The sequence below is a fragment of the Podarcis tiliguerta genome, assembly GCF_965153285.1.
Source record: "Podarcis tiliguerta genome assembly, chromosome: 5".
In the NCBI taxonomy this organism is placed as follows: domain Eukaryota; kingdom Metazoa; phylum Chordata; class Lepidosauria; order Squamata; family Lacertidae; genus Podarcis; species Podarcis tiliguerta.
In genome coordinates, this window is record NC_139538.1 from 69,447,255 (window position 1) to 69,460,990 (window position 13,736).

The 13,736-nt window shown below is 42.0% G+C and overlaps 1 protein-coding gene across 1 annotated transcript; it reads right to left on the reverse strand.

The window, feature by feature from the left end:
• Positions 1-904: 904 nt before the first annotated feature.
• Positions 905-13,040, reverse strand: LOC310677242 (nucleolar RNA helicase 2-like). The gene is made up of 15 exons (XM_083439822.1): positions 12,532-13,040; positions 11,269-11,526; positions 9,627-9,702; positions 9,362-9,540; positions 8,962-9,079; positions 7,659-7,844; positions 6,768-6,913; positions 6,264-6,413; positions 5,847-6,008; positions 5,469-5,588; positions 5,274-5,347; positions 4,350-4,509; positions 2,798-2,932; positions 1,974-2,018; positions 905-1,167 (listed from the first exon to the last, which is right to left on the reverse strand). Exons 1-15 carry the CDS (start codon positions 12,952-12,954, stop codon positions 979-981), a joined length of 2,421 nt encoding a protein of 806 aa, XP_083295948.1. The 5' UTR covers positions 12,955-13,040; the 3' UTR covers positions 905-978.
• Between the last annotated feature and the right edge of the window lie 696 nt (positions 13,041-13,736).

Consider the following 13,736-nt stretch of genomic DNA (forward strand, 5'->3'; position numbering starts at 1 on the left):
TGCCAAGGCGCACCAACCCCACCTCTTCACCACAAAGCTCCCACTTCCCTCTAGGCCTCACCAAGTCTCCCACACCACTGAGCTGAGACCTTCTGCAAGCAGAAGACAACGGCTCAGGTGAGATGTGGAAGGACACTCATGATAGGATAGCTCCCTAGCAACCGTACTGCTCTCCTGTCACTTCCCACCTCTTTGCCTTCTGCCACCAAAGCTGAAACAACATAGTGGGTAAAGCGGACAGCGGAGCAGACAGCTGATGAGCAGCTGCCCTGGCTAGTTGTAACTTTATCCAAAGCTTGCCTGGACCACCCACTGCCACCTCCCTCCAAGGCTACAATGGCCTGACAGCTCTCAGAAAGCTGTAGGTTGTGGTGCCATCTATCAGCAGCCAAGCAAAGTGATCATGATTATGGCCTTAAGAAAAATGTAGAAGATTGGGGTTGAGCACCACTGCATTTAGTACAGCTGGCTCCTGATCCTACACCACCATTCACTCACACTAACTAGCACAAAGGGATGGCATAGCAGCCCTTGGGTTGGAGCCGGACTTTGCCTTCCGCAAACAACAATGGCTCCTTCTGTCCACAGCTTTTTTATTGAGCGGTGAAATCCTGCTAGTGGAATGGGGGAGGGGAGAGAAGGAGGCAACATTTGACAAATTCCCCACTCCCTGTTCAGTCCCCTAGAGCCACATATTGTTCCAGAGGATCCTCTAACCCCCCCCCCGAGCAATTTTTTTCAGGGGGAATTAAGCAAACTCTGGACCCAAGCCCTTATTGCAAAATTACCTAGTAACATTCAAAACTAGAACGATTCACTCCCGTTTCCCTACCCCAACAAGTGAGTTATGCGGCCAGAATTGTCTGAATGAGACAAATATAAGAAAGCAATAAAAAGCACATAGGAAAGTGTAACCAACTTTACTTCTGATAAAACAAGTGATTTAGTCCCAGTTGTGTATGACATATTAACAAATGATCAAAAAGCCCGGCTATGGCTTCTTTTTTGGCCCCTGTTTCTGAATCTGTCATGCCTGTTGGAGCCACCACCTCGCCTTCCATTCCTGAAATCTGAGCCACCACTTCGGCCGCTGTCACGTGATTCTTCAAGCTCGGGCAATTCTGTTGCCACAGAAAGTTGCCAGCGTCTTGTATCTTGCCATGTTTGCTAATAAAAAACAATTTTTTTGTTATCTCTACAACCGGCACTGAATTTATAAACTAGTATTTGCAAACATCACATAATATAAAAGGATAGAAGTTTTCTGAGATGCATGGAAGATTCCCCCCCCCCCACAAGGCATCAAAGTAAGATAACAAAAGTATTGTTATATTGCCCTCTTGACACCTCAAGGTAACCTGTTATTTCCTCTTTTATGTTTCTTCCATACAATGACCAATGAAAGTTGGTTAAAGGAAAGTTTCAAAACTTCCAAAAGTGAGCATTTCTGTAAAAAAAGAAGCCATGTTTCTTACTTTAACTAGTGTTTTAATCAGTTTCCCAAACTTGGGCTTCCAGCTGCTTTTGAACTACAACTCCCATCATCCCTAGCAAGACAGACCAGTGGCCAGGGATGATGGGAACTGTAGTCCAAAAAAAATAGGAGGAGACCCAAGTTTGGGAAACAATGGTTTAGGTAACACTTTATAAATGTTATTCAGCGATTGAAAAGTTAATTACATTGCCTCTAGTTATTGGACATAATCTGATAAAATACATGTTTTAACCACATGGTGGTGTTGTTCTGAATGGAATCGAATCTTGGGCAAGAGGTATTTAATGACAAAGAAGAGTAGAAATGATCAGGTTCCATTTCACCCCTTAATTAAATTTCTTAAACCAATTTCTTCCTTCATAAAATGCAACATTTCCAATTTAATGTTTTTATAATGATAGATGGTCATATTTCTTCTTTTATGTATTAATAATAAAGTGGAAGAAACTTAAAAATCCATTAAGTAGCAATTTCTCACCTGTACTTTATTTAGTTCAGCCACAGGAATATCAAAGCACACACCCTGAATACAAGAGAAAGACCGTCAGGCATTGAACAAAGTAATCTGCAACACTATGAAGAAGGCAACCTTATTAGTTCACATATTAAGATGCAACAGTAAGTGCCTGACAAAGTGCCGGCATTTGACTTGTACAAAAAAATTATAGAGCAGCGTGTAAGTTAATAGTTCAGGTACTGGCGAAGGCCAAGTATTTTACAGACCAGCTTTAAGAACAAGAAAAGGCTACTATAGTGTGATGAGGATAAACACAGATGGCTGGTTTTTTAATAACTAAACACAAGTCAAATGGAGAAGGATGAAAAGATTTGTCAGTCATTAACATTAACCAGAAGTAATAACTACACAGTACTTGAAAAAATTCCTGCAAAAATATGATGTCTACACAAAGAAGTGCTTGTATTTTATTCCGTCACTTATAAAGCAAATCAAATAACCCTTACTTCCAAACATTTTATGGATGTTACAACATGCTCTGTAATCCTTATTCATAGTAATTCTAGAGTACATAATTAATGTTTCTATTTACAATGTTAGAGAGCTAGGACTTATTCACGGCCACATAAAGTGATGATTCATTCTCTGCATATTTCCAACATAATATGTTCTATCCTACGACAACACTAACTCTAATTATAAAATTCATCTTCATATCATTTCATTTTGATTTTCAAGTGCAAAACCTGTGCTTTGCATGTTATCAGAACAAATGAGGAAAAACAAATACTATAAAATGCTCAACTAGCAAATACCTACAAAATGTCTAGGTCAATATTTCTTACCGTCTTCCCCTTAAGAAAGCGCATTCGGGACACTTTGCTGTCAATGTCCTCACCCAGCTGTTCTTTCAGACCTCGCCAAGCATAGCCAATGGTGTGCATTTCTACTGAACACTGAAGTGTCATGGTCACAAAACCCTTTAATAAAAGCAAGCAGCAATAGACATTTACAGTAACAGCAGAGGGATATAACCGGTTAATTGTTAAGAGCTTTGACAAAGGTCTTTACATTACAACTAATGGCTCCTAGGTTGTAGGTGGTGCAGCCTGATAAGAACACATGCTACCACTCCTAGAAAGCACCACACTGGCTGTCAGTGAACTACCAGGCCAAATTCAAGGTGTTAGTAGAGTACTAGCATATATAAAGCTCTAAGTGGCTTGGGGCCCAAGTATCTAATAGAGGCCTTCCCCAATATCAAACATATTTGGACCTTACAATAAGGCAAGGCCTTGTTGGTGTTGTCAATGGGGGCTATCTGGTAGGGGGTGATGCATGACAGGGCCTTTATACTGGGAAGATCTGTCGTATCTCTGTTTGTGGAATGCTTTCCCTGAGGAGATTCCCTGGCACCTTCATTATACAACTTTAGGCTCCAGGTGAAAACATTCCCATTCAACCAGGTTTTTGGCTGACTGACATCCTATATATTGTGTTTTTGAGAGGGGGTTGGGGTTATTGTTGTTTCTTGTTTTTATTATGTGTTTTGTGTTTTTGTCTTGTATTTTTATGCTGTGAACCGCCCTAAGATCCACAGATGAAGGGTGGGGTATTAGAATTTGATTATTATTATTATTAATAAAAACTACATAGGGTACAAAAAGGGTTCCACAAAAATTCAGTGAAACTACCAAATACTGTTTAGCTTTTATAAAACCAATCTATATTTAATATCCTTAATACATCCTCATTGGGAGGCCAGTCATACAATTAGGGCCAGTGCAGATATAAGCAGCATTCAAATTCCAGTTAAAAGAGAATCCTGGATAACCTTAACAGTAGTTAATATTGTTGCCATCACAAAATTCAATGTCTATGAATGTGTGTGTTTTATCCTTGGTAGTGGGAGGAAAAGATCCCCCGCCAAAGAACTACAGGGCCCATGCACAATCACTTAATTATGGCTCAAATATTATTCGTTCATTTACTTAGTTTGTTGCATTTATATCCCACCTTTTTCTCCAAGTTCAAGGTGGTGTATGTGGTCTTCTCCCATTTAATCCCCACAACAAACCTATGAGGTAGGCTAGGCTGAAAGGCAGTGACTCACCCAAGGTGACTGATTGAACTGTATGGCCCAGTGGAGACTTGAAACCTCCCAGGTCCCAGTCCTACACTCTACCTATTATACCACACTGGCTAGTCCTTTGTCAAAAAGAAAATGTATTGGTACATTCAGTATGTCAGGAGGGTGTGTGTGACCTTTTGGGTGCAGCAGTTTCACTGTGTTCTCACCCAAATAATGGAGAGTCCTTTCAGGAAAGTTTGACTAGGACTCTCCTTAAAATAGATCTTAGACTATATAAATGTTATGCAACTGCATGCCATATTTACCGCCTCTGAGTTGAGCAAAGAACGCTGTTCAATGGCAGTAGCTCCAGAAATATGAGCCAGTGCGGCAGCCAGAGCTTCCACTGCCCCCTTTTCCTCTATCAGCCGTTCAGCTGCCGGTCTGAAGTGGTCAATGGCAGATGGAGGAACGGAATCCAAAGATCTGAGCAAAATATTAGTCAGTGTCATGTAAACTGCTGAAATGAGAAGTGTACATTTTATAACACAGGAGATACTGAAGCTTAAACAAGGCTGCAATCCTGAATACACACTGGAGAGCAAACCCCACTATTTCTGGGCTTACTTCAGAACATGTACAGGATTGCAGCTTTGGAATTCTAGGGTTGTATCCAATGGCTGACAGAAGGTGACTTCCATAATCTTCTCCTCTTCCCACGTTGCCTTCTACAAAAAGTTTTTTCAGAGGCTAAAGGAGCTCCACTCAACAGTATATGCTGGACTACAACAGAAGTGGGTAGATAAATCATTTCCCCCTCCCCATGTTGTTCAGGCAAGTCCCCCCCCCCAAAAAAACCCCTCTGCATCAGCTTTTTGAGCAGCATGGAGAACAGAGAGGGGGAAGACCAGCTGGATGCAACCCCTAGATTATTACCCAAACTTCCCCGTATGCCTCCAGTAATTTGTTTCTTCGTTTTCCCTGACATATTCAGATCAAATCAGTACACACCCACATACATACTCTCCACAGCTGACAAAAGTGCTGATTATCATGCTGCAAAGAAACAAAAATGTGCAACAGTGCTACTGTTCTTGTGAGCTAAAACAGAAGGCCGTGAAGCAGAATCTGTAATCTGTCTTCATTAAGTCAATATCCTGATCTGATCTTGGACAGATATGGTTAATGGAAACTCATGACATGCGCTGGACACTGCATTAAGTTCAAAATATAAACAAAGAATGAAGTACCTGAGAGCATCTTTACTGGAAGCCTTAATAATGTCCGTTGCTGTAGGAACACCCACGCGTTTAAATGTAATCCCCTGAAGATAAGAGTAAGAGTATGTACATTATTCAAGTGAAAAGCCACCCTTGGAGACACATGCCAATGGCTTAGATATACAACATATAAATGACACAAAAATGTTGGAAAAAGATAATTACCGCTTTTTGTTCTACTTGTCTCAGCTGATAATCTTCCTTGCGCTGATAGAAACAGATGCACATCCCAGTTCGGCCGGCTCGACCTGTGCGCCCAGAACGATGAATATAGGACTCTACATCCTTCACAAATGAAAAGTCGTGGGAAATGCTTATATTAATCTTACGAAAAAGCTACAGAGGAGCCAAACATTCACATTTACTGACATGCAAGAGTGTTTAGCTATGCAAAATGAAAGACAGATTGCACAAAACACTACATGTGGCATCCAATGTTGTGTGCCACTTTTAGTGTCACTTTAAGTAAGCTACCTCTGGCCTGCAACATGAACATACAATTAAAGGGGGTTCTCTCCTTTCCACTAGGAACTAGTAATTTACCTTTGGTGGTGAACTTTGTATTACCAGATCAACCTCTGGGATATCTAAACCTCGGGCAGCTACATTGGTTGCAACCAGAACTCCAAATGATCCATTGCGAAAGCCTTTCAGTGTAACTTCTCTCTGCTTTTGTGGAATATCACCATGTAAAGACTGTGCATCCTAAGTACATAAAACAGAGTTAATGGGAGATTATTGGCAGAAGTGACAAATGATAAGGATCAGTTTCCTTCCCACCCCAAAAGCAATTTAAATGAGCTCTGACAGATCTTGGATGCAAAATAATATTTTCCCTGAATTCTGACATGCCCATTTTCTATTTTTCCCCTTTTCATGAAAAGTGTGATGTCCAAAATATCCATAGCTGGATTTGTAGCAATTTGTAGCAATCCTTTACAGAAATGAGGGTCATTGCACCTGTTTTATTGAGGCATTCAGGGCCAGTTCCGTTGCTTCTTTTTTGGTCTCACAAAATATGATGGTACGTCCATGACTACCACTGTAGACTTGAATAACGTCTCCAATGACAGCAGCTCTCTGGGACCAATGACATTCAATAGCCAAATGCTGTCAGAAAATGAAATTAATGCTGGTTAGCAAGAAAAGAAGCTATGACTAAAGGCTAAATTAGTTGAACATTCGTCCCACTGAAATCAATGATACAAGATAGGCTGGAATCTTAGCCCTGCTTACCTGGGAGTAAGCCCCAGTGAATTCAACAGGACTTGCTTCTAAGTTGACATGCCTAGGAGTGGGCCATAAGTTATGATTTAAATGCAATTGATTTCAGTTTGACCGAAGTATAACCAACTTTGGATCCAACCCAATTATCTTTACTGTGAGTTTGCTTGCTTTTTTAAAAAAAGAATTACACTTGGTACACACAAATTTAATCTTGTTTCACTGGAAGAAATTACTTACTTCTACATTCATTGCAGTCTTTTGAGTCTTCTTTCCAATAAGATCAATTTGCTCATATCTAGATTTCATGTATTTCTTTGCTACATCATAAACCCAATGTGGGCAAGTTGCAGAAAAGAGTAATGTCTGTGGATTATCTTCAGAATCTTTAACACAAAACAAATATTGTGTCATACAAAGTTAAAGCAATTAAACTAATTTCCACCATTAAAAATACAGGAAAATCTATAATCATCATATCCATAATAAAGGCAAAACGCCACTCAGAATAAGAGATGTAATTACATTAACATTTGTGCACTCTTACTTCCTGATAATTCTCAACATGTGCACTCAAGGTATTACTATTCAACAGAAACAGATGTAGAGTATAAAATAAAAACCCAAATGAATGCATATGTCTTGTATATCCAGTGTCTCATGCTTTACTTGTGAGCATTTTCCTGTTCTAGTTTTAATAAGCTCCAATTAAAATAATTATTGAAATGCCATTAGGAACACAACCCCATACCATACCTTTTTAGAGCATCATTCCCTTTAGAAGCAATGTGTGACACTGGGTATTTAAAAATACTTAAAAATAACTTTTAAATCTAAAACTAAAGTATCATAATAATTTTAACCCAATGTACATAATGCTCATTTTTTTTCATTTATATGCTATATTATGCACCGGGCTCAAATTATATTTAAAGTCCTCTGACACTGAAAGAGAGTAAGACTAAATTGCTTTCAAATTTAATCCTCCACTACAGATTGACCAATCCTCCACAGTACTTTCAATTCAGGTGAGAGACTAAGGTGGACAGCACAGTGTCTGCTGAGCAAACAGATCCAGATACAAAAGAGCTCTATGGCTTGACATGACAGGCGAACAGATGAAGTAGTTACCTTTTTTATAAGCATATGCTAAAATTTCCTCTACTTGTTCCGCAAATCCCATGTCCAACATCTGGTCAACTTCATCCAGGACAACATGCTTTAGATTGGAAAGGTCCAATTTGTTATTTTGAAGATGGTCTTTAATTCGACCTGGAGTCCCAACCAGGATGTCAATGCCATTACGCATAAGATCAACTGAGAAGAAAGTTAATGTTGATTATGTATTAAATTGCTAAAGAATTAGTTTCACGAATTGTGACAAAAGTGCCATGTGAAGATGAAACAGCTCTGCAGCACATTTCTAAAAAACAGTTTCCTGTGACACATGATCATATCTACGACAATGTTCTAAAGTTTGCAGGAACTACTTTGGTAGAGCCCCAAACCTTCATGCATGCTACTCTCCAAAATGTGTAACTTTAATATACATTTGGACATTTGGCAGTGCTTCCATTAATCCCTTTGCTTTAAGATATAATCTAAGGCAGCCATTCTATGCTTACTTAACCTTAGAATGAGCTGCACTGAATACAGTGGAAGTTCCACCTAAGTAAAAATACATAGGACGGAGCTGTAATTATTTTCTTCAGTTTTTTATATCCCTTCCTAGCTATTAAGCAACACTGATTTCCTATAGGTAACTTTCAGGTTTCACCACACACCTCTGAACACAAGAAAAATGAAACAGTGAAGTACAGTCAAACCTTGGTTGTCGAACGTAATCAGTTTCAGCAGCCCGTTCGACTCTTGAAACCATTCGAAAACCAAGGCACAGCTTCTGATTGGCATCGGACATTCAGCTTCCAAAAGACGTTCGAAAACCAGAACACTTACTTCCTATTTCGGTATTCAGGAGCCGAGGTTTGACTGTACTTCAGACTGTTGTGTTCTATTTTGTTTGAAAGGGGGACCAGAAAAAAGTACCGTATTTTTTGCACCATAACACTCACTTTTTTCCTCCTAGAAAGTAAGGGGAAATGTCTGTGCATGTTATGGAGGGAATGCCTACGGGTGGCATGCCTACGGATTTTCCTCCTCTAAAAACTATGTGCGTGCTATGGTCGGGTGCGTGTTATAGAGCGAAAAATACGGTACTTTTTAAAAGCAGGGATATAGAGTGAATGTGTCTTTAGCACCTAATACCACCAATGCTAACATTTATGTAACAAGCAGTAATAGAGCCTAATCTAAAGGTAACACTATTTCTTCACATTTTAATGGTGTTTTCTCCTCGATCACACAGATAACCTTCTTTCTTTCTTTCTTTAAAGTGCTACTACTGCAAAAAAACCCCACAGTTGTGATTTCTTACGTTGTCCATTGTATGCTGTTCCTCCGTAGAAGCAAGCCACAGTGAGTTTTCTTGTGACATCTTTGAAGTCTCTGGCTACTTGCATTGCCAACTCTCTGGTTGGAGTGAGGACCAAAACCTAAACATTTTGTTGAAATGCAGTTAGTGTTATTTGAGTGTTGTGAAAGTATGGGCTGAAATATCCTTTTATTTAAATCTTCAGAATTTTTGCAAGTTTATTTTTACCTGAACATACACTATTATACATGGTGGGAGATATTCAGAGCTGCATAGGTGAAAATCTCCTCCTTCTACCTGCCCAATCTGCTCTGGAGGGTCTCCCAACTTTGTGGAGCACATCTGGGGGCATGTGGGGGTGGCAGAAGGGAAGGGGGAAGAAGCATAAGTCAGTTTCACTCACCTTTGGTGTGCGGCCTCTTTTTCTTTCCTGGGGATCTCCCTGAAGTTTTTCAATTAAAGGAATGGCAAAAGAGAAGGTTTTCCCAGTTCCAGTCCGAGCTTGGGCTATCACATCTTTGCCATCAGAAATATGCTTGTAAGTCTTTACTTGAACTGGAAACAGGTAGGTAACTCCACGGGCTGTGGAAGAATACAGTTAAGGCTTTTATATAGAAAGATGTAAAATCAACATTATTCAACAGACTATAAACATTTAAAGAACACACCTTTGAGAAGGTCAATTGTTGCTTTGGAGAGATTAAAGTTGGAAAAGTCTCCTTCCTTTTGCTCTTCAGTCAATTCCTGTTGGGATTTTTTTAAAGCAAAAGATTAGTTATACAAAATCAATTTAAAATATTCCAAAAAGTGCTAGATGTGCCGAAAGGAAAACAAAAACAAGTGTTTAATATATCTGGTAAATGTTTTCACAGATTCAAACATCTTGGGGGAAAATAAGGAATGGAAGGCAAGAGATACAAAGATATCCTGTACATAAGGCTCTCATAAACTTGTAGTATAGATGAACAAGAAAAGAACAGAAACCTCAGTACAAAACACTTACAGCAAGCCTATTATATTGAAAGTGCATTGTCAACAGACCTAATTTATCAACAGAACAGCTAAACAAGGGCAAAACACTGATAATGTGGCTCAGAGACGGCACTACATACTTGAACAGGAACCAAGTAACAATTCATAAAGGAAATTATTTTAAGTTCCTCATACAAAGTCCAGTAGCCTCCAAACTTTATTTACCGTATGTTATGAACAGCAGAAGCTACATCATTGCAAATCAGACCACTGGTCCATCTATCTCAGTATTTACATGGATTGGCAATAGCGTTCTGTGTTACAGAGACTTTCTTCTAGGTACCCCACCTTCTAAAGCAATCATAGACATTTTGACTGCATCACCTCAATTGTGGGACTTTTGCTAGCGATGCTACCCAAACACTAACTCTTATGTCTTTTCATTGTCAACCTTTTAAACATCAGATGAGCTGTTTTTAGTCTGGTGCTACTCATCTTGAGGTTACTGCTGTTTTTCCTACTGTGGTGTTTTACTGTAGTTTCAGTCAATTTAGGAGTTAGCCGCCCCGATGTTAGAGTATTTTTTGCCATAGCATCTACAAGAACAAGGCCCCTTATCCTCAAACTGAACTCAGAAAATGGACACCTTCAGCCTGTTTACCCAAACCCTTGGGTCTGTGCACTTGGAAGTCCCAAGGTTAACAAAATGCCCTTGCATCTCCAATGTATGGAATATTTGGACATAACTTTCCAATGCTGGAAAACAGATGTGTGGACTAGACTGGGAAACATTCTACTTTTAATTATTATTATTTCATCTATACTTCCCTTCAGGCAATATCTTAAATAAATGCTGTTTCCCAGGGTGACCCACAACAAAACACCACCATAAAGTCTTTACAATAACAAAAAATGAAACATCACAATTAAAACCAGCAAATGATATAAGTAATTGAAACGGTTGAAACTTGGAACCTAAAGAGTCTGGGAGAAGTTTAAAAAGTCTTCATCTGGTGACAAAATGATTATAATGTTCTGTCACACCAAGGAGGTACTTTTTCTCAATGCAATCTACTTTTCAGGTGATGGCACAATGATAACCTAAACCCCCGGGCATGGAAACACAGAAAGGAATTCCTTCATGTATCCAAGTCCCAAACCATGTTAAGGATTCAAAAATTAAGTATCAACACTTTGAATTGTGCTTGGAAAAGGAATTATGACTACACCTTGTCTCAGTACATGGGTTAATACACTTACCTTTCCCAACTTCTGCACTGAAATTCCATTGAAATTAAGTATACAAAATGAAAGGTAGGTCTGAAGGTATCATCTCACCTGATCTTGGTCACTCTCACATTCTGTATTTGATTCTTCAGCATTACCCAGCTTTTTTGACTTGCCAACCCCATTAGTGGCGGAGGATGTTGTATTGTGTTCCGCAATTATGACTTCAATGTCATCAAAGACTTCTTTCTTTTTCTTACTTTTCTTTGGTTTGGGTGGTTCCAATTCTGTATCAGACAGTTCGTTCTCCTCTGTTGGTATTTCTTTAATTTTCATTTTATGCTTTTTAGATTTATCTTTTTTATCCTTCTACAATAAACAAACAACCTCAAATTAATATGCACAGACATATCTACCCCTCCCCGGCATGGAAAAACACATTTCCCCCTATATTATTTGAAGCTATGCAGTTCATTGTGTTTTTATGAAATTACATCCTCATGTAAAGTCCCACTGACCTCAGTGAGGCTTACTTCTGTTGCCTTTTAGAAGTAGATGGGATTTTCTATTATGCAACCCTCACCCTGGCTTTAATGTATCTACGTGGGGGGTTTGTTTGCTTGTTTGGCAAGATAAAGTGAATAACAAACTTAATGAACAATAATAATAACGTACTGCTTACACTACAATGCAGCTCAACCATGCATCTTTCGAATTACACGCATAAAGAGCCTGCTGGATCAGGCCAATGGCCCATCTAGTCCAGCATCCTGCTCATACAGTGGCCAAGCAAACACCCCCGGGAAACCAGGGAACAGAGCAGGAGCACAAGAAGGGCGCTCTCTCCTCCCGTGGTTTCCAGCAACCGGCCTTCAGAAACGCCGCTGCCTCCAACTGGGGAGGCCGAGCTTGGCCCTCGTGCCCAGTAGCCATGGATAGCTTTATCCTCCCCGTTGCATAATCCTCTCAGAAAGCCATCCAAGTTGGCGGCCATCCTCACTGCCTCCTGAGAGCGCGAGCCCCGCAGTTACAAACTATGCGCTGCGTGAAGAAGCACTTCCCCTTTTTAAAAAATAAATAAATAAGATTAGGAGTGCTTGCTTTTTTTAAAAAATAAATAATTTCGGCGTGGGGGGGGGGAGTTGGAGGAGCGAAGCAAGAGGCCCACGTTGTTAAAGGCAGTCGCGTGGCAGCGGCTCGCCCCACGCGCTCTTGCGCTTCCGAGAAGCGAGAATTCGACTACGCGGCCGCCGAGGAAGAGAAGCCGCCTTTGGCTCCTCCTCCTCCTCCCGGGCCCGGCTCGCCTCTCTCCACTTGCGGCCACGAGGCCCAGCCGGCCCGGCGTCTTCTCCCCTTCTCCCTCTCCCCGGATACCTTGCGCTTCTTGCCGCTGCCCTCCAGGGCGGCCTCGGCGTCCATCGGGGTGCGGGGCTCCATCTCGTCCTCGCTCTCGTAGTCTGGGCGGGGGGCTGCGGGCATTTCCTGGGACTCTTCTCCGCTGAGGTGGTGGCACAAGCGGCTGCTCAAGGCCGACGCCGGGGTAAAAGGAAAGAGCCCCGCCCCGGCGGCGCTGCTGACGAGGAAGCGAGGCGGCGCTTGGCTGCGGGAGGCGGCTCTTGGCCAGGCCCAGCCCCGCCAACAGAGGGAGCGAAGCGTGGGGAGGCCCGGGGCTGAGGAAGCCGAGCGGTCGCTGGTGGCGCGGGAGAAGGGCAAAGCCCGGGAGCGGACAAGGCCCAAAGCCTGCAGGGCCGGCGAGCGGGCGCAGTGCTGCGTGAGGCAGCGGCCGAGGCAGCCCATTCCCAGGCGGCGAGTGCGACTGTCCCCGGCTAGCAGCTCCCGCTGCTCCGCCTCCCCTGAGGTGAAGCGCGGTAAACGGACACTCCCCCCCTCGGTGAGTCATCGCCGTCTTTCTCCGCGTTGGCTCTGCCTTTCGCCGCCGCACTAGGTGGCAGGCAAGAGGGCGGCCTCGGGGGTGAAGCCGAAAGGTTTCCGTACCGTTCCGCACCGTTTCCCTCTGGCCCGAGTCCTGCCGCTGCCGCCGGAGGCCGAGCAGTACATCCCAGCGGTGAAAAGAATTTGCAGAGATATGTGGCAACTTGGCTGAATCAAACTGGGCTGGCACCCCCCCTCCCACTTCTCGATTATGTGCTGCAGCCGCCACCCCACTTCCCACCCTTTAAAGTAGCCGAAAGTCAAAACTTTAAAATGAGTAGGGTTTTGGTAAGGAAACGCCCCCGCCCTTCGCTGAAGAATTTGCACTCTGCATATGCCCAGAGCAGGGGGGGGGACTTGAATAAAATATAGAGAGGGCCCAGGTAAGCCTTCCCCGCATAATTGAATCACAGGATGAGGCACACACACACACATACAGTTTGAATGGCAATGCCCATCAACTTTGGAGGGGGCCTGGGCCTCTCAGATATTCTATTTGGGGGGCAAAGACCCCTCCGCCCCTTGGAGTTGGCTCCTATGGCAGAGAGGCAGCTTCCTTTTTTAGGATCATTTATTTCCTAAGCTGACTTGATTCTAATGATACCTTAAGATTCCAAGAATTTCTCAGACACATCTAATCCAGCATT

What these genes read in the sequence shown, in the direction of transcription:
- LOC310677242 (XM_083439822.1), bottom strand. Translation starts at nt 12,954, where the DNA reads ATGGGCTGCCTCGGCCGCTGCCTCACGCAGCACTGCGCCCGCTCGCCG. An exon ending in AGCATATGCTTATAAAAAAG is followed by an intron (nt 6,914 to 7,658) that starts GTAACTACTTCA and finishes TTTGTGTTAAAG; the next exon opens with ATTCTGAAGATAATCCACAG. An exon ending in TGAATGCCTCAATAAAACAG is followed by an intron (nt 6,009 to 6,263) that starts GTGCAATGACCC and finishes TTATGTACTTAG; the next exon opens with GATGCACAGTCTTTACATGG.